This window comes from Haplochromis burtoni, unplaced genomic scaffold (genome assembly GCF_018398535.1).
Source record: "Haplochromis burtoni strain Fernald_Lab_line unplaced genomic scaffold, NCSU_Asbu1 Contig_151, whole genome shotgun sequence".
NCBI classification, from domain to species: Eukaryota; Metazoa; Chordata; class Actinopteri; order Cichliformes; family Cichlidae; genus Haplochromis; species Haplochromis burtoni.
This window is the reverse complement of record NW_024582512.1, coordinates 127,158-147,913: the sequence shown is the minus strand read 5'-3', so window position 1 is coordinate 147,913 and position 20,756 is coordinate 127,158. Positions and strand designations below refer to the sequence as shown.

The 20,756-nt window shown below is 39.1% G+C and overlaps 2 protein-coding genes across 3 annotated transcripts in view; both read left to right on the top strand.

The window, feature by feature from the left end:
* LOC102293409 (rab GTPase-activating protein 1) overlaps positions 1-20,756 on the top strand; it is an 83,418-nt gene that overhangs the window by 24,161 nt on the left and 38,501 nt on the right. For both annotated transcript variants that reach the window (XM_005931842.3, XM_005931841.3), the window contains 3 exons: positions 158-326; positions 2,613-2,706; positions 4,164-4,314. In XM_005931842.3, coding sequence (XP_005931904.1) covers positions 158-326; positions 2,613-2,706; positions 4,164-4,314 — 414 coding nt within the window. The remainder of the gene's footprint in view (positions 1-157; positions 327-2,612; positions 2,707-4,163; positions 4,315-20,756) is intronic.
* Positions 9,805-20,735, top strand: LOC102293108 (probable G-protein coupled receptor 21). Its single transcript, XM_014336650.2, has one exon. The coding sequence runs from the start codon at positions 14,526-14,528 to the stop codon at positions 15,726-15,728; it is 1,203 nt and encodes a 400-aa protein (XP_014192136.1). The 5' UTR covers positions 9,805-14,525; the 3' UTR covers positions 15,729-20,735.

The following is a 20,756-nucleotide window of genomic DNA, read 5'->3' as shown; positions in this document are numbered from 1 at the left end:
TTTTACTCCATGTTGAAAACTCACACATACGCCCTTGAAAACTTTTTGTGAAAGTTTTAATTTGTTAATGATAGTTGTTAGAGTCAAACGTTTGGATTTAAGGGAAAGGTAAACCTTAGGACTTTTTCCTGTGGTCAAACACATCTTCTCTTTTCAGATGGAGCGTAAAGAGCGTAAGAGCCCTGCCTCTGACACACTGTATGAGGTGGTGAGTTTGGAAAGTGAAACCGAGAGAGAAAAAAGGAAGACCACAGCCAGTCCCAGTATCCTGCCAACTGGGCCTGGCGGGATGGTCCCTTCCCCACCCGAGGACGATGAAGAGGAAGGTACTGGTTTACAATTCAAAAATAGCTAAAAGAGGGGTTCCTCAAACTTACATAAAACAACACAGCAACAACCCATGTTTCAACCAAATGTCCAGAGATTAGGGATGGGTATCGTTTAGGTTTTATCCGATACCGGTGCCAAACCAGTACTTTTGAAACGGTGCTGGTGCTTAAACGGTGCTCAAACCGGTGCTTAAAGAATGGAGAACACAGACTTTGGCCAAACACCTCTCATGTTTAGCTGTTTTCCACTTTTTCTTTGGTCATTTTAGCCTTTTTGGCCAGGGTGAAGGGAGTATCTGCCATCAAACAGGAAGACAGCCGCATGTAACTACGAGGTGTTTGCTAGTTCACCTTACATGCATTAATGTAATAACGTGGTTAGCCTACTCAACGTAAATTACACACGAACAATATTAAGCTACTCACGCAGAGAAGAACGGCTGCTGCTGCATCATCATCCGTCATCATTTCTGCTACACTGGCAGGGCTAGGGGCCAGGACTCTCCTCTTCGTGTTTTTGGGGGATGTTGCTAACTCCGGGTCCGATAACAGGCACCACACCCGCAGTAGATGTGCTCGATGTGAGGTCTTGCAGAAAGCTATCAAATACAGTGCATTTCTCTGCTTTAAAAAAACCCCCCGCTTTTGACCGCTTCGCCTTGGGCATTTTTAATCTGTAGCTCTGCTCTAAAAGAACGTACATACCTGGGCCCGCCTACTATCCTTGGGAAGGTAAAATGATTGGCTAGAATCCAAAGTGTATGACATCTCAGGAAAATAAAGCACCGACATGTGCGCTACTTTTCGGTCTGGTTACTACCGTTTATGTCAGAACTGGTGCCATACTGGTACTCATCCCTGCCAGAGGTTAGTTAGCAGTTTCCAAAGGTTTGACAAGAATTTTGTGTCTTCAGCTTAAATTTAAAGACAGCCATAGTTGATTCTTGTCTAAGGTCTTTGGGAGATCATTCAATTCAATTCAATTCAATTCAATTTTATTTATATAGCGCCAAATCACAACAAAAGTCGCCTCAAGGCGCTTCATAGATACAGAGAAAAACCCAACAATCATATGACCCCCTATGAGCAAGCACTTTGGCGACAGTGGGAAGGAAAAACTCCCTTTTAACAGGAAGAAACCTCCGGCAGAACCAGGCTCAGGGAGGGGCGGGGCCATCTGCTGCGACCGGTTGGGGTGAGAGAAGGAAGACAGGATAAAAGACATGCTGTGGAAGAGAGACAGAGGTTAATAACAGATATGATTCAATGCAGAGAGGTCTGTTAATACATAGTGAGTGATTCCTATTACTAGTCCTATTGTACCAAAACAGCAAAGGTGTGGCCCCTTGAAATAGGCTTTGAGTGATTGCGAAGGAGATATAATTGTAACATTTACCCTTTTAAACAAAGTGCTTTTTGTTTAGAAGCTATACACGTTTTGGTGCAACCTTGAAAAAGCTCATTAACACAACTTAGCACTGTTACATTTTTCAATTTATCCTTTTTTTGATCTTTATACCAGCTACATGTTGCAAAAATATTTTAAAAGTAACATCTTAGTTAAAATACTGCTGCTGCTTTCTTTGGGCCTTGTTTACTGCAATATGCAGTTTTGCAAAGTGAAAAATTGTCTATCATGTCAAAATTTGAAATACTTCTTGGCAGTTGTGGACACATTTTCCTCCAAACTAAAGAGGAGAGGGATCTTTTGCCTTGTTATTAGTACACAGTACTAAGGGTAGCCTCTGTTATGGTACCATTAATGTTGAACTAAACGTACAGGTTTGGAGTAACATGTGCTCCCATCTGGTGATAAACTGATCTGCATGCAGTCCAGATCTGTCACACAGTGAAACCTTTTTTGACATCATTACTCAAAGAAAAGTTGAAAAAGGAGGCTCTGAAGTGTTGAGCCACTGAAGTCATACACTTAGTAAGAATGGGGAACATTATGCATTGTTCATCAAACTGCCTTTTAAAAGAAGAGATGATGCAACGAGTGGTAAAATGCATGCATCCCCATTTATTTTTTTATTTATTTTTTTATGAACAGTCTTACTGAAATTAAGTTTAAAATGAGCACATCCCATTTCTCAGTTGCTGCATAGTAACATCAAAGTAGGGTTTAAACAAATATCCAATTTTTGCTGTTTGTTTTTATATGATTTCATTTGTACATGCAGGAGTAAAGATTAACTGTTGACAGAGTTAAATGTTTAAGAAGGTATGGTCATGGATTGTTGCTTTGAAAAAAATTGATTGCCCCCCCGCCCCTCTTCACAGATAATGACGAGCCCTTACTTAGCGGTTCCGGTGATGTTTCAAAGGAGTGTGCAGAGAAGATCCTGGAGACGTGGGGAGATTTGTTATCCAAGTGGTAAGGTGTTTTCCTCTTCGTGCTCCACTTCCGTTGCCATTGAAGTCATTGTACACAGATGCAGTGTAATCCATGTGAAGGAAAGAACAGCGGGTAGCAGTTGTTGATAAGCAGCTTATTAAGATGATTTCCTTCTTCCAGTGTGGAATTAGTTTTTAATCAAAAGCTTGTGATGAGCAGAATAGAAACTGCACGAGCTTTAATTAGCTGTAAATTAACACGCAAACAAGCTCTAATATTCAGCTGTCTTTGTCCCTGTCTGTTGTTGTTTGTTTTTCAGTGCAACGCTGAAATATACTTTAAATTGTTACAGTATATACATAGTATGATGATGTTATCCTATTGTACTAGATTTGGCTTTTAAAACACCTTCAGAGAAGGACCCAATGATGATATGATCATTAAAGCGATTAATTCTTTCTTTTTTTTTAATGTTTATCTCTCTTTGCTAATAATAACAATGGCTAAATAAAGAAAGGAATCATAAGACTAGCAAGTCATAACACTAGGCTTTCTTTGTGTGCTTCTGTGATTTTTTGTGTGTATGTATTGTGGCATTGTTGAATGGGGCACAGAGAAGCAAATCACAGAAAGCCCTTTACAATCTTATGCCCCGAGGACCAGGCCTGGCATTACTTACATCACATGCACTCTCACATGCATGCACACACATGTACGCAGTTTCCCATCTTGGTCTCGGTAGAAATGCCACGTATTGCATAACCTGACGCCCGGGACAAATAAACAAAACAAACCCAGAAAAATAGAGGGGGCATGAATTAAGAAAGGGGGGGGGGGAGAGAATCATCAGGGATTCAGGGATTTTTCTGTCTGCTTCAGTCAGGCGATAGTTAGTGCCAAGGTACCTCCAGTTTGCCTTCTCCTTTTTTTGCGTGTGCATGTGCGCGCGTGTCTACCTCTCCTCTGTATCTCTTAACACTAATGGGCTTGCAGATCCCTGAGTTCATTTAAATCTGCGTGCAGGGTATAACACTCTCAGCAGGCTTAAGATTTAAAAGTGAAAGGAAAGAAGGAAAGAAAGCATTGAAATTAGTTTTTATGTGTTTTTCTTGCTTTTTCCTGTTGGGCTATTGCTTTTTATTAGCTGTTGTTTTGTTGCTGCTGAAAGTAAGATGGGGATAAAATAAAACACATTAAAAAAATAATTTAATAGATAAATACGTTGTCATGCGTTTGCTGTACAAAAGGTGCTCATATGTTGCATTCTGAAAGAGTGATTGTTGAGTCCTTGGTCGAGTGTATTGATTGATTAGGCGAGGTGTGATTGCATATAAATCATTTTTCTTGTGGTATCAAGCCCCACTTGTCATCTTGGTCTTGGCTCTGCCAGTCATCAATAGGGATGATAATGGCTCATTAAAAACGTTATAATTAAATAAACATCATTTTATTTTAGTATATATTTGGTAAACTGATCTTTTCTTTCCCCATTGTAGGCACATGAACTTATCAGTGCGTCCCAGACAGCTGCCAGCTTTGGTGCGGAGCGGCATTCCTGAGGCACTCCGTGGGGAGGTTTGGCAGCTCCTGGCAGGCTGTCATAACAATGACCACCTGGTAGAAGAGTACCGCACACTCATTACAAAGGTAATGCCTCGCAAACATATTACTGATGAGTAGAAAACACTTTCAATTCAGGTTGTTCAGTGATTAGAAAAGCAGTCCTTAAACACAGTCACTCAGTCTGAAGCACCTGTATTATTTTGGCTCATCAGTGAGATATCCCCTCTGAGGATTTCTTATACAGTTACTGAGATAGACTGTTAACTTTTAACAGTTTTGTCCTCTCATTGGTGTCACTTTAGATTTCATAGTGCAATACAAGAGATTATATCTTCAGATCGGAAACATTTAGTTCATAGATGTTATGTGTTTTTTTTTGGTTTTGGTTTGTACTTCCAGACAATATGTGTTACTGTTTTCTTCTTTTTTGCTTCAGTCCTGGTTAAATTTTAGCAACTCAAAGTACATCCCAGAGGCCAGCAGTGGCCTTGTGTCATAAGTTTTTCTCTCATGTGCTTCAAACTTGTGATAATAACCACTGTTGCCATGTAGATCGCACAAGATGATAACACTCTGTGTTATGTGTGTGTACACACCTATCTTTTTTCAGAACAAATTAGTGGTTTGTTAATGGCCCCATTAGATGCCTTCAGTAACAGAGAAGCATAGTGTCTAGAGCCTGTAACTACATATCAGTCATTTTGAAAAGGGAATAATCCTTTAAGATATTAGCTGTGTTGTTTTCAAAAATGACTGAAAAGATCAAAAACATTAAGACGAGGAAAACATGATTACGTTTTGTGCCTATATAGAGCCAGAAATGTATTATATTAAACGACATAGACTGTTTGATTTGCGAGCTTTTTATTTGAGTTTTTAGGACTTCTGCTAGTGTGTAGATCTGGACATCTGCTCTGATATACATATATTCAGCTTGCATTTAAGTTTCAGGTTGTCAGAGCACCATGATGTGTTTGTGGTAGTCCATCTGTGTGAGCTTGTGTGGAAGCTTCAGGGGTGACTTGTGTCTTGTCTAGCGTCACACACGCACAATCATTCTGATCAAACTTGAGTTTTGGGGTTAATGCACACTACAGGAACCGGGAAGTGAACCACAGACCTTCCGACAACCTGCTCTACCCCCTGAGCCCCACAAAAAGAAATCATGGTAAAATGATCAGGTACAAGTACTAGTCTGAAAACTAGTGGAAAAAATAGCCATTGTCCAAACAAAACTTTGAAAGTCCTTAAAAAAGCCTTGAGAACTTGTGCTCAACACCACCTTCAAAGAAAATTAGAAGAAAGTCTGGCTCCTTGAAAGCAAAATATAAAGAAATGAGGGGTTCAGCAAGAAATAACAAAAGGTTTGTACCAAAAAATTGCAATTGAACTTGGAAGTCAGTATTTCAGAGTTTCCAGATGGAATTCTTAACTGGAAAGCCCCCTCAAGTTTGACTTCCAACTTGAAAAGTCAGAGCAGTCCCACCAGTCCTGACTTAGCAATGCTTAACAATCCAATATGGCGGCTGCTCATGTAAACGATAGTAAAACTGTAAAACTTGTAGTCTGTGCTGCCTTTGTTGTCTATCTGTCACTGGCTAAATAAACCACACACAGGCTCTGTCTGTCAGCATGCTGCAGTGGTGCAAAAAAATAAGCACTGTGCTCTATTGCTAGTCATGCATGAATGTCTCTAACTTGATAAGGAGCAAAAGAAATCCAATTTTCGCCTTGCTTTTATCGACTTTACGGCTGGAATATGCTCAACTTGGGAGTGATATCACTCCCACCTCTGACTTCTGAGATAAACGAACACAGGAATACTGGAAAGCAGATGCACCCCAGGAGAAGGGGGTGGGGGGTACTCCTAGAACCTATTAGCTGGGTGGGGGTGGCATTTTTAAGTGGCCTTATTTGTACATGACTACCCTTCTTGTGCACTGAGAGCAGTGCATTATCTTATGTAATTTTATTTATTATTTTTTGACCACAACTCTGTCTGCTGTTCTTATATAAAGGCAAGGACCTGCAGGGCAGCAAACTTGGTCTCAGGTGGTGACAAGATGTTAACCTTGCCCTTCCCTGCCTTCCTCTTTTCCCCTCTGACCTTCTTTTTTGTCACCCACCTTTTCCCTTTCTATTATCTCTAGTGTTGCCTGTAAGCATTTTCTGTGTTCCTGCACTTGCTAGGTAAATAGTTGGAAAAGAGTGCCTGCTCAAAAAGAGCTCTTGCAAAATAATGCATTAGCCATGCTGTAGTTCCGTTAAAATGAATGGCATGAGTGGAATCTGAGCAACGGATCCTTGTGCCAACATATTGATAGCTTTTGGACTGGATGTTGGGTGGGAATTCATTACACAAGCAGGACAGCATTCCAGGATTGTACTGGAGCCCACTGAAAGGGAGGGAAACACATGCAGAGGATTTATATTTTATTTAGACTTGTTAAAACTCAGTGAATTAGACAAGAACAGTTTAAGAATGGAAAGATTATAGATAGCTTAAAAAAGAAAATACATTGTTATTAATATAATATAAAAAATATGCAGGTTTTGAAATGTGCTGCATAATGGGACTCTAAATATAGTATATAAAAATTAGGAAGGACTTATTGTTCCCATTGTGTTAATTTTCTTATTCTCTTATGTACTGCTGAGGCTCATTTATTCTTTGCCTTTTTTTGGCACATGATTTGACATTTACACATACCATGTGCCAGCTCTTAATTTTCTCAGTGTGTTCACTTTCCAGCCTATGTTTATGTGTATCTCTTTGTGCTTTGTTGCATGTCCTTGCTGGTTCCATCTTTTGTTCTCTAACCCTATCTGTACTTGGTGTTCATCCACGTTAACTGAAAGCGGGGTATTGACGGAAGGAGAAATTATAGTTAGAAATTTGCCCTGTTACTTTCACAATGAGGTCCAATGAATTTCCTCCATATGAGGGTTGGTTAGCACTCCACAAGGGCCCAATAAACTCATCATATTTTGCATTAGTTCCATAAATTATAGTGAGTAGAATCCAATCACTGATGGAGTTAACTACGTTTGGAAAACAAATAATTGGGTTTAGCAGCACTCAGGTTCACTGGCAGATGATTTTAATCAGGAGGATGTTACGAAAGGCAACGTGACGTATACTGGCAGACAACGAGTTGTTGTTACAGCGCGTCACAGAAACATTGTCACCGTATCATAGTGTGACATGTTTTTATTGTATTTTTCATTTCATATAGTAAGTAAAGGACCTTATGGTAAATAATCTATTTCAGTTTAAATAGTGAAATAGTGGTTTTAGCATTTTTTTCAAAGACTATTTATCTTGATAACAGTAATGTGGACATCAGATCACAACAAGGGATAACATAAGTTATAAGTATTTGTTTATTTTAGATCGCAAGAAACTATTTAATGTTGCAACAATAAATTGGAATGCAGCACAAGCAGATACGTTGACTAAATGGATTATAAGTAGCAGTTTATTATGTTGTTGTGAATGGAATTTGGAGGAAAGGTCGTAAAGAGAAATAGGCATAACTTGGCTAAAAATGCTAACGCAAGCAGTGTACATGTGCCAACAAAGTGGCTGCCCAGCATATATGACTAGTGCATGCATGGTTCATAATGGTGTTACTGGATTGTATTTAAGCATGTTTCAGTCTCATTTGCCTAGGCTAGGTGGGCAAAATAGTTGAAAGTTTGCTCCAAGCAAAAGGGCACACTTTGTGTGACACAATTATGTGTGCAGTGTAGACTCAAAGTGATCCTCAGACCTGCCGCACCAGCCTCCTGTGGGGAGCCAAGCAATCACTTCTAACTACCTGTCTGCCTGAATGTGTCTGCTTGACCCACATAATGACCTGTCTCCCTGCCTCTTTGTCTTTGTGTCTTTATAATTATTTGTATTTGTTTACACCTGACTCTGACACTCTCTGGCTTCTACCTGCGCCCATTTGTGTTCATGTCAAGTCGTGCATCTCATTGCTTTTCTTTGTCTGAGTGCTCGTTTGTGATTTATCACATTGTCATCATGCCTTTTTCTCTTTCCTCTCCTGCTGTCTTGTCATCCTAGCATATCTTTCTCCTTTTTTCTGTGTGACTGTATACACATCCGTGCCATAGGTTTATGCTGTTCAGACTTCTTGAAGGCAGAAACTGAAATACTTACATAGCCAATCCCAGAAGGTTAAGAAAGTCAGATTAAAGCATTTCAGTGCTGTTCTGGTTTTTGTTGAATCTATTTTTGTTTTTGCACTAATGTGTAGATATTCTTCTTTTGCCTTGTGCTTTTATCAGTTAGCTCTTTTCCCTTTGGACACCTTTTGGTTAGATAGTTAGATAATCTCTGTAAACAGATTTTGCATATGAATATGTATCACAGCTCACAATGTTTGGTACCAGAAACTTTTTGTCTCTAGTCAGTTTGTATTCCTAGTGCTGTTGGCCAGTCATGTTTGAGCAGGCTTTGGCTGCGTGTAGGTGAAGATTCTGTGCAGAGATTACAAAAAGCTGGGCATCTGCTGAAATGAAATCTTGAAACCCTTAGCTTGTCGATTTAGATTTTATTTGTTTTTTCTGTTTAATGTATCTGGATTCCTGAACAATGACTGGTGGACAAAAATGAAAATCTTGGCCTTGAAATCTACTGGCTACACAAGTGCTTACCAGCAAAGACTATGGCAGTGGTGGTCTTTCTTTTAAAGAAATAAGCTGCCCTAAGCACTAGCATGATTACCTGTTAATTTCACAATTAACTCGAGCTTCCTACAGCAATACTGGGTTTTGTCTGGTATGGAATGGCTCATGGCAAGATGAGCAAGAAGAAAGAAAAAAACAAAACAAAATGACGAAGTAGTTAAACCTAACAAACTTGTGTGCTAACCAGAGATCAACAATGGATCACATATCGATTGTGGGAGAGAGTATGAGCGTGCAGCGTTTAAAGCGTGGAAGTACTGACCTTACTTTAAGTTTGATTCCATAAAAAGTGACAAAAACATTAGTGTCCGTTGTGCGTGGGAAGAAAACTTCTTTTTACAGCGAAAAAAACCCCTAAACAAGCACCCGAGTGCGCTACGACGTAATGGGAAATTCACAGAGAAACTCGCGGATTCTTCAACTGACCGCGGCACACCTGCACCAGGGTAAACCTCCGCCTACCCACGTCCTGCTTTACAGGTGAAAATAGAGCAACAGGACCGCTGAGTCTTTGACTTTATTTATTTTCTGCTGTGTTTTACTTGCATCTATTTGAAAGAGTGAGTGTAAACACAAAAAATATTTTATTTTATGTGCTGGAATGTGAGAAAATAGGTTTAAATGTTAAACTAAATTTCTTCAAGTCAGAGAATGTTGCATATAATTAAATTTTTGCTTGATGCATAAAGTTAAAAGATTAAAACTATAAAACAAGTTTATAAAAAGAGACTTTTCCATTTGATTACATTTTGTATGATGGATTATGCAGAAAAAGTAGAATTGGGCTGAAAGATCTATGCTTTATCACCTATTCAGGTTGTAAATCGTGTTTTTAAAAAGTAACTAAGTAACTAAGTAATTAATTACTTTTGAAAATAAGTAATCAGTAAAGTAACGGGATTATTTTTTTTGGGAAGTAATCAGTAATTAGTTACTGATTACTTTTTTCAAGTAACTTGACCAACACTGGTGCTAACAGTGTAGCTCAGTGAGTTAACAACTACATCAAAAACGTAGAATAGAGCCCAGGGGTCGATAAAAGTGGAGAAATTGGTATCATACTCAAAGCAGTTCATGGTAAGTCTGAGTTTCTTTGTAACCTGGAGAGGCAGGGCAGCAGAGATGAGAAGGATGATAAGGGACTGCTCTGAATGGGTGTCACAAGGAAAGCTTTACAGCAAAAACGTCTGGACTGGGAGCCAAGTGAACGACCTGAGGCTGGAAAACTTGTTTTTTTTTTGGTTTTGGGTTTTTTTTTTTGTTTGTTTTTTTGGATGCTGGAGGTGCTTAATGTTGACAGCCAAATTGATCTGGACAGACTGCACTGTTTTTTTTTTTAGATTTAATGCGAACCCCGTTGGTTTTAAAAATCTACCATTGAGAATAGTGAAATGCACTTACTGGACCCCCACAAACACCTGCTGAAATGATGAGGACAAAGAACAGGTTAAAGATGGATTTTATATTGAGTTTGGATTGCTGATTGTTGTGTGGTCTCTATTTGTTTCAGTTGTTTTTTTCCTTCATCATGATTTATAAGTGGGAAAATTCCTATATGAAGGAAAACCCTGCAATACAAACAAATACAAATGATTATGAGATCATCTAAGCAAAGTATACTATCAGTAATGTGTTCTTTATCGTTTTTATCATTGTTGATTGTTGTTGTTGTCCATTTTTTCCTTCCCTGGCCTTAGGTATCAGACTGTACTGCAGTTTTTTGGTGTTTTATTGTTGTCAGGTGTGTGTCAGCTGCTGAACACCTGACCTTGAGCGGATGCTAAGCAGGGAAGCATCATATGGACGGCTAACAGGGCTAACATGTGCAGAGCTTGCAGACCACGGGACAGCACACTGTACTCATATTTTAGCTCTTAGCTTCTTGCTGCTTTGCGTATCTTTCTCCTCCAGCTCGTCCTCCTCTCTCTTTATTAAGCTTTGTTTTTCTTTTGACTTCCATGCTCATTTTTCCTCCCCTTCCACTCCTCCTTCCAGCCCCTTAGTCCTACTGTCGTCTATTTTTAGCTCCTCGTGTGTTGAGCAGAAGAGGTGCGTGAAAGCATGGGAGTGTGTCTGGATTGCGGGGGAGAAAGGTGCAGGCTGGTGTGCGTGTGTGTGACTGTGTGGGTATGTTTGGGTCTCCATCACGCTACACCAAATTGCCCACCACGAGGCACACTCTGCAGTCTTCAGACAGTCATTAGGAGTAGGATGTTGACAGTGCTGGGCTAGATATGACAGTAATTACTACGTAATGAAGCTGCTAAATTTAGTGCTCTATATTGAGTAATTCAATTTAATCCTCACATTATGTGGTTTAAAATAACTCGCTGCTCATGTATACAGAATCAGGACACAAACAAGTTCACTGACAAAGTTTTACTAAAAGTGCAAACATTCAGAAATATGGAAGGTATTAAACCAACCTGAGAATGTCATGAGAAATTAAGTTGGTGCCATGTAGCAGTGTAGATGTTTAGTACTTCCTTCGCTTCCTCCCTGCCTTAATAGCCACAGATAATGATTGACTCTTGAAATTAAACAATCATAGTATAGCCAATCATCCTTATGCAGATCACAAACATGATGATCTTACCTCTGTTCATAAACTGATAAGTTGCATTGATGACATAAACTGTTGGATGTCTTGAAACTTTTTAGAGCTGAATAGAGTCTCTGAAACCTTGACAGTATTTTAGACAGTGATCTCAATTTAGATCTCATTATTTTAGATTATTTTATTGTTGTATTATTTGTATTTGAAGGATTATCCAAATTATCAGTAGGACAATTCACTCAGAATGCATCAGCCCAGTGTCCTTACAGTTACATGGAAATTTGAACATATTACTCCTGTACTGAAGTCACTGCACAGATTCCCAGTTTGTTACAGAATTACCCTTATAATCTTTGACTTGCTCAGTGTCTGTAACCCAGTCAGATCTCTCAGGTCATCAGGTGCAAAACTTGTAACTGTCCCCAGAATTAGATCTAAGTGTGCTGATGGTGCTTTAAGTTCCCATGGACCTGTTCATTGGAACAAGCTGCCTGCTGACCTGTTATCATTATAAACCTACACGGATGTTTTAATCTTCTGCGTTCAGTGCATTGAATTGAAGTATAATGAAATGTGCTCTATAAAAAATGCCATTGCCATTATATACGTCACATAAATACTTAAAGGAACATGTTGTTTTGCTAACATAGCAATATTGTAAAGGTGTTATTTTTTTATAGAAATTGTATGACATTTTAACATTACACTGTCATTGTTCAGTTATTTAGTGCAAATGAACACCATTGTTAAACAAAACGGTAAAATTTGAATTTCAATGTACTGATAAGCCCCCTTTTTCTTGTTTTTGAGACAGTAAAACTTGGACATCAAATCTGAAACAACCTTCTTACGTAGGATTCCCTTTTTAATCAGAATGATTGTAGTCAGAAATAAAAGTAATAATATAATGTTAAGCTTACTGATAACACTCAGTCTTAATTATTTCTAACAATCATCAGAAGCAGAATAATTTAGCTATGAAAGTCAGTATTTCAGAATGATTAGATTTGACCGATGACCTTTAATTTCAGCATGTTATCAGGAATGTCTTGTGAGCCCTCGGCTTCCTGTGGAAAAGTTTCTGAGCTTTAGTTGACTTGGAGGTCCATTGGGGATCATTGCGGTCCCCACTTGTTAAAACCAGTGCTAATACTAATTCCTATTTGACTGCCATTCCATTTTTAATGTCCACATGATGTTGCCAGTTGTGTCTCTTGGAACTCAAAATTTCTTTAGAAACCTCTTAATCATGACTTATTGTTAGTTTGGTGTAAGGAAATAATTACGTGTCTTTTATAGCCACGTTTGCGTCTTGGCTGTAAAGGCAGGAACTGCATCTGTATGGCAGCTGAAGCTTATTTTGAAGCTTAGTTGTTACAGAGTTCACAAAAGTTTAAAACTAAAATTTGTTTTTTGTTTGTCTGCTTTGTTTTTGCAACCACTTTGGTAGTCTTGTGTTGAATCATGTGATTTTTGGGAGAAGGTGATTTATTTGTGTTGTGCATTAATATTATATTATTGTGTATAATGCAGATATAAACATTTGATGAGAGACAATAACATTTGAGTTTGGCCTTCTTTTCTGAATTTGAGTTGTCCCCTGTTGAGTAGTGTTACATGCAGATTTTAAACCCATATATTTAACACCTGGTTTAACTTGTGTACAGGGTTGTGCATCTATTGGCCTATTGAAATCTAAAGCTGTGGTGGGGCTGTTGGTTCTTTATTTGTTTTTTCCCTGTGTGGATTGCTCCAAGATTAATAATAGAAATATTTCCTGTAAGCTGTACTAAAACATGTGGTTATTGTTTTCAGCAGCGCTTTACTTACAAATGCTGTGTACTGGGGTCTAGAAAGAGACTGGGCAGATTCTTGCTGCCTGATTGCCTGTGTTTGTGGGGGGATGAGAGATTTTAAAAGTCAAATTCACAAGTTCTGTGTTACAATGAATGTTTCTAATTTTAGCAGTGTGAAACATCATGTTTAAGTCTTGGGGTGATTATGAGAAACACTGGCACCAAGGAAAAAAAAAAAGAACGGGGAGGAGTGGGAGGGTGGTGGAAGGAGGGCAGCCTCGTGTCTTTGCAGTTGATCATTGGTTGGAACCACTGGGAAGGGGGTGGTGCCTCAGTGCCACTGTTTCTGTAGAGAGAGGCAGAGAGAGCGAGTAGTGTGAGAAAGAGACAGCAAAGGAGAATAAATGAACACTGGGGGTTCTCCCAGCCTGCCTGCCTGCCTGCCTGATTTCCACTACAGACAAAGGTGATGCCCTTCCCAGCTGAGGTGGGCGTGCGTGCATTTTGAATACCGGTCACCTCGCACACCTTCTTCAACCTCACAGCTCAAGGCATTCTGCTGTGATCTTTCTGCGAAGGACTAGACAGAAACTGAGGCAAGAGCAAGCAGAGAGGCGGAAACAGCAGCAAGAAATCAGAGCTGGAGGATAAGAAACGGGGGGGAAGAGGAAAGACAAGCAAGTTAATGGACTGAATAAAAATGATGCTTAATCTTTCATGTAAATTATGTATGCAGCACATTAAACAATAATGTCTCCTCACTGGAAGCTGTGTCTGTGACTCTGTGGACTGTAGACAGAAAAGAGAGAGATTCAGTCTGGGATTTCTGCAGCTGCAGCAGATGTTGATGACATCTCAGACTATATAGGGAAGGGAGGCATTTCAAGCAAGTCGGACTGGAATTCCTTAAAAGTCAAATTTTTGTCTCTTTGCTCTTCTTTGTGCCTTCAACTGGGAATTTTGCAGTACCGAAACAGGAAAAAGAAAAGGACCCGTATTGCATCATTTGGAAACCTTAACAGCCTGCTCTGAAGACAATTCCTGGGGACTTTCTCACCTTTTTATGGTCTTTCAGTCTTTCATTCATTTGAAATGATAAACGCCAGCAGTCTCATTATGGAGCACTGCATTTGGACTGAAACCATACAGCTTCTGTGAGCTCTACCCAGCGACCGGGCAAAGTAGTGGCTTCTAGGATTTACTGTATCCTTGAAGAGCCCTTCGGACAGATATTTCTGCCCAAGATGATGAATTCCTCGCTGGATCCACTGAACCAGAGCTCTGCTGACTTCTCAAACTCATCTGCTCCCTTTTGCTTACTTGAGATAGGCTATTCCCAGATTTTCACGACCTGCCTCCTTGAAGTTTCGATCATACTTCTCCTGACTGTTCTCATTATTTCTGGTAACCTAGTGGTGATTTTTGTGTTTCACTGTGCCCCTCTGCTCAGCCAGCACACCACCAGTGCTTTCATCCAGACTATGGCATATGCCGATCTGCTGGTGGGAGTCAGCTGCCTTTTCCCCTCCCTGTCCCTACTGCATCATCTTCAGAGCTTCGATCCCAAACTCACCTGTCAGGTGTTCGGGTACATGGTATCTGTTTTAAAGTCAGTTTCAATGGTGTCTTTAGCATGCGTGAGTGTAGACCGCTACATCGCCATCACACGGCCTCTGACTTATGCATCCCTAGTGACACCTTGTCGAGTGCGCTGCTGTATTGTGTTGATATGGCTTTACTCTGCTCTGGTGTTTCTCCCATCTTTTCTTGGATGGGGGAAACCTGGTTATCATGGCGATGTTGTGGAGTGGTGCGCAGTGGAATGGAGGACAAGTCGGGCTTTCACAACCTTCATTGTTACGCTGCTCTACGCTCCAGCTGCTCTAACTGTCTGTTTCACTTACGCAAACATCTTCAAGATCTGCCGACAGCACACCCGAGAGATCAGCGAGCGCCATGCACGTTATGGACCTCAGCAACTGCAGGGCCCAAGAATCGCAGTTGGCTCTGTGGTCAAGGACAACAGTGCAGTAGAGCAAGGACAGTTACCCCACTTGTCCCAACCCCAGTATCAGCAGTCCACATCAGCATACCCAGACAGACGTTATGCTATGGTGTTGTTTCGCATTACTAGTGTGTTTTATATCCTTTGGTTGCCCTACATCCTCTACTTTCTGTTGGAGAGTGGAGGGATCTACCACCACCCTGCAGCATCATTCCTTACCACATGGCTGGCTATTAGTAACAGCTTCTGTAACTGCCTCATTTACAGCCTCTCCAACTCTGCCTTCAGGAAGGGCCTCAAACGTCTCTGCTCTTTCTGTTTGCAGCGCAGCGGCAGCAACTATGGGGTTAGGAACACCAAAAAGGCTTTTTTTGGTTCTGCTGAAAAGGGGTGGGGATATGGTCATGGGGAGATGAGAACTGGTACAACATGTCACGTGTAGGGTAAATACTTTTGCCAAATTGGCATTTGGACACGTAAGAAACGGCTGAAGTGATGGCTGTTAAAATGCTGCTAAAATGTGCTGTAAAGAGATGGAACAAGGCGTTGAATAGCCTATGCTGTTTCTGTTGCATTTGGAAGTTAGACAAGCATCCTCTCTGCACAAGCCACAGCTGGCAAGTAGAATAAGTCGAGAGTAAATCTATGAGAAAAAAAAAAAAGTGGCTCTTCATGATGTTTTAAAATGGTCAAGGACAGGCATGATAGGTGGAGGGGGGTTGAAATAAGGAAAAAAAAAGTATATGAGAGCCGTAGACGTAAAGTAACTTGAGGATGAACAAAAGGTTTATCTACCAGTGTTCCTTTTTTAAGTGAATCCTTAAATTGTTATAACAAAAACCCTTACCGAAACTGTGTTGAAAAACTAAATGTGCCGTTTCTGAAATAAAGTGATTTCACTTCATTTGCCAGATCATCGTCACATAAGTAATACTGAATGAAGCGCAGGATAGATGAATGCAAACAGAACAAGTGACTTCTGTGATTAAGGATCGATGTACTGAAGCTAACTGATAACAACCAGCTCGTTAATTATGGTTTTCAGTCCTCATACCATAAATCAGTGTTAAATATGAAAAATGATGCAACTTTTTTTCTTTAAATATTTGTTGTCTCTTGTCGCTGAAGGAGTAGGTAGGTGTAGACCCACCTAGATTTACCGACTTTGAATTTTAGATTAACCTATTTATTGATGTTGCTCACAAATGTCTTTAAATGATTTGTGAGTTTGCACACTACATCCATTTTCTTTGTAATATAGTATGGTAACCAGCTTTGGCATATGACTGTTAACCTGAAAAATGCAGATGTAATGATTAGTGAATATCTCTTTCAAGTAATATGTCATTGCACCTTTGTTATGATTATGTAGCAAATGTGATTTTGTGTTTCTGGGGCACTGAAAGGCCGAGGAAGGATGTATTATTGCACTTATTTTATATTGATTATTGGTACATCTTTGGGCTAATTTTATTTATTTTTTAAGAGATTTTTCGTGTTGGTTAGAGGAAAAACAAAGAAGCAAAGAAAAAAAAACACAACTATATTTTCAACCACAAAAGCCTAAACTTATTAACTTTTTTTAAGGAACTGAACATTTTCTTTGGGCTGTTCCTAATGACTATTGTTCTTTAAAGATTTTTATGATTGCGAGACCGTCTGACTGAAATGCCAGAAGTACTTGACCAGTCAAAAATTTTCAGTGCTCCGAGCCTCACCCACAGTTACTGTCCAAGAGCATTTACATTAGCATTCATATGAATAACCATTCAACTGTGAGCCTTACCCCTTATCTTTTGGATTGGTAGGAGAAACAATCCTATGACATCCTGAGTCAGATATTTGTAACAATCTCAAATGATTCCTTTTTTTTGTTTTGTTTAGTACAATCTTAGATGTTTGCTGTGTTGTGACTGCGACTGCATTACTGTGCCTGCATTTGGGATCTAGTACACGTGTACGCAAACGAACAGGGATCACATGCAATCAGAACAGACAAATAGCCCATTCACTCTGCCAGCAGGCTTACCTCTGTGCGGCAACAAGAAGAGGGACTGGTTGTGTGCATACCGTCCTAAGCTCTAAATTTGCGAGGAATTACTTTTGCGATGAGCTATGGAGTCTTCTTTTATGCGTTTGGTTAGCTAGAGAAATTCGAGCTTTATACATTTTATTTAAACTACCAAAGAGAGTTCAGTAGGTATTCGTGGATATTTTTCCACTTTTCTCTAGTGTATAAAAGATCAATGCTAGTGGATTTTACTCAAAGTTTGCGGTGGGTCGGCGATGCCTTGTGTGCATGAATATGACTGTTTCTCAGACTACTGAGATATATCGTTGCCTTGATAGAAACACGATTTTAAACTGTTGGGAAATGATTTCCTCTAACAGCTAGAGAGGGCTCTGTTTATTAACACTTGGCTGTTTTTGGAAGGCACAAATTGTCAATTGTACGCATGTACAGAAATGAAAATGTCAGGTCCACATTCACTGCGGAGTAACCTGAAATATATTTGCAAATTATACTTATATTTCACAAGTTCACTTTTGTCATTGTTTATCTGTTCTGTACAATCAAAATTAACCAGGAGTGAAAACATGACTGAGAACAATTTAAACAATTTTTTATTTTATTTATTTTTTTCTTTTGCATTTATTCATTCATGTGTGCTTGTTGTGTATGAGAGTTTACAGATATGTCAGGATGCGACCATTGGTTGAATTTGGACTGTTTAAGATTTTCCAGCAAGGGTGCTACTGAAGCTTTCCCCTTTGCTCATTTCTTTATTAGCTGCACTTCCCTCAAGTGTTTCCCCTCTGTGCGTTGTGAGTATGAAGTATTGTGGTGGTAGATAGATTCACATGTTGTCTTTAAATACTGTAATCTGCGTAGCAATGCCAAATATTGTAATCTTTCCTATTTTTGTTTCAGTCTCTAAACAAGTGTACAATATTGCCGTACTGAATGTTTGATTGTTAAACTATACAAATTTCTTTTCTACTCACTTTTTTCCTTTTGTTCTTGTAAAGTGATAAATGTTGCGCAATCTAGGTAGGATTAGCAGCATGCTTACTGATTAAAAAGACTGAAGTTTGTTTTTAGATATTTCTGTTTAAATTTTCTGCTGTAAACACAATTTGTAAAGACTGATGGCTTTTAAAGTTGACTAATTTAAAACTATAAAACTTAAAGGTACAGTTTTGTAAATTGTAGCGTGTAATGGTGACACATCATTGATCTTGCGTACACATTCAGTCTGTCTTGTGGGAAAATAATCACTTCCATGTTCTCAAGGACATGACACTGGTGACTATGAGGAACAACTATGGCACGCTGGGTAAGATTTTAAAGAACAAGAGGAAATGTGGCCGCTACAGCTGGTTTAGGAAGTCATTTGTAGCTTAAATGCAGCATTCTTCTGTGAGAGAGAGGAAAAGAATTGTTGGTGGGCACAATAGTAAATGAGCACATAGTTCACCTGCAACAGACTGATTAGTAAACTCAGAAAGGTCATGAAAATGTATTCAGTAGATGCAAAGAAAGAAAACTAAAATGACTCTGAACATCCAGAAGCTTATATCCTTTTCTTTGGCTGTAATCAAAGCGCATTTGAATAAATTTAAATGTCTTTATGAGCATACAGCGTCTTTGTCTTTTGTCCTAATGAAGTCACATACCTTAATGGGTAAAAGTGTCATTTATTGGATTTTTTTCACTTGGATAAACAAATCGTTTGTCACGGAAAAGGTTAATGATAAAGTGATTTGTCCAATTCCCGTCACAGGTACGATTCCGCTATGACTGAAAAGGCAAAGATAGCGTTAGTACGTTGGTGTTTCTATAGTTAGTGAGGAGTACAACTACCTGTTAAAATGGTGGTGAAGACATATTGTTGATTTGTTTCAGGGCCTCTCTTAACCGCAATTTACCAATCTTAGAAGTCTTTGTGTCGCCTTGAGACTGGCTTTGTATTTTTAGTTTAAAAATTATTTTTTACCCTTTATTTGGCCCTGCACGTGTCATCTACATTTCCCTCTTGTAGTCTGATAGTGTAATCAGCAAATTAGGGCTAACCCACATTCAAAACTGTGGGTTTTTTTCTTGTAAATTACTCGTCTGTTATCATCATTGTTATGGAGGGTTTTCTTTCCCCGGAAAATTATCAAGATCATTTTATCGTCCTGCTTTAGTCAAAACAGGCAGTGTCATTAAAGGCTGACTTATGATGCAGCTGTTTTAAGGAACTGATTATTTTAAATACACAAGAGGAACCTGAGCACTGTAAGTGAGGTGTATTCTGGAAAGCTTCCAAAGTCAAGATTTTTACTCTTGCCCACATTGAACACTGAATAATGCATGTAATGAACAGTCGGAACTATGTAAGTTTCAGATTGAGAAAATAGAGCCACTCCATTTTTAAAATAATGCTAAAATGCAAAATATTTTATTTGCCAACGGTGTTGAATTTCTGATGAGGTTTGCGTGAGATGTTAGCTTTTGTGAATCATGAATGTGGGGATAATTTAAATGTTTTTTTTTTGCTGCTGGTGGACGTGAGATTCTTCTGATTTACTCAATGCTTTGTTGCCATGTTTTTGTAGCATTTTTGTGCATTGTGTATCTGTACTAGGCAAATAAATGTGATGTTATTTCAGTCTATTCAACTGAATCTGAACTAAAACAAGGAGAATTGAGGTTAAATTTTGAATTTTGTTGTTGATTTCCCAAGTTTTCACTAGTCAAAATGTCAGATCTCTCGAAAAGCAGCATATTTCTGCCTGCAGCTATTCAGCTGAATTTGAATGCTGCTGAAACTGATGTAAAATATGTGGCAGTTGACATTACTTGTTCTTTTGTCATTTCTATTCTGATGAGATTCATATTTTGTCTGCTCTCCTTTTGCTGAGGCAGTGAATCCAGTGCACAAATGGCACAGAAAGTAGGGCATGAGACAGACTATTAAGATTTAATTATGGCTGATGCTAAGGTGAGGAAACTGCACTATGGGAAGCCTAAGCAAGTGTTATTTACCAGTCATTTTAAAGAAAAGAGAAGGAATCACTGAATTCATCTCAGTTATATTTACGTTGTTTTTTTTACGTTTTTTAAAACAGGACAGTAAAACATTCACCATTTATTCTTCCATTTACATTTAAATCAAGTTAAATAATCTAAATGCAGCACTTTGTATTATTTTGTTCAGGGTGAAAGGTTTATGGCAAGCTTGATAAATATCACGCCATGTTCTCTTGGTGTCTTGGTAGGGTCCTTTAGGAGCAGAGAAAGAATAACAGAGTGACATGTCAGCTATTGTGTTGAGTCAGAGAAAATCGGGGACGTAAACAATAGAGAGCTAGCTATTCAGCCTTCTCACGGAAGCTCTAGTCTAGTGCTTAACTCCAAGCTTTAGATTCATGCACACACACACACACACACACACACACACACACACACACACACACACACACA

Bases quoted from the DNA above. Each gene is read 5' to 3' on its own strand.
- LOC102293108 (XM_014336650.2), top strand. From the start codon at position 14,526: ATGATGAATTCCTCGCTGGATCCACTGAACCAGAGCTCTGCTGACTTC.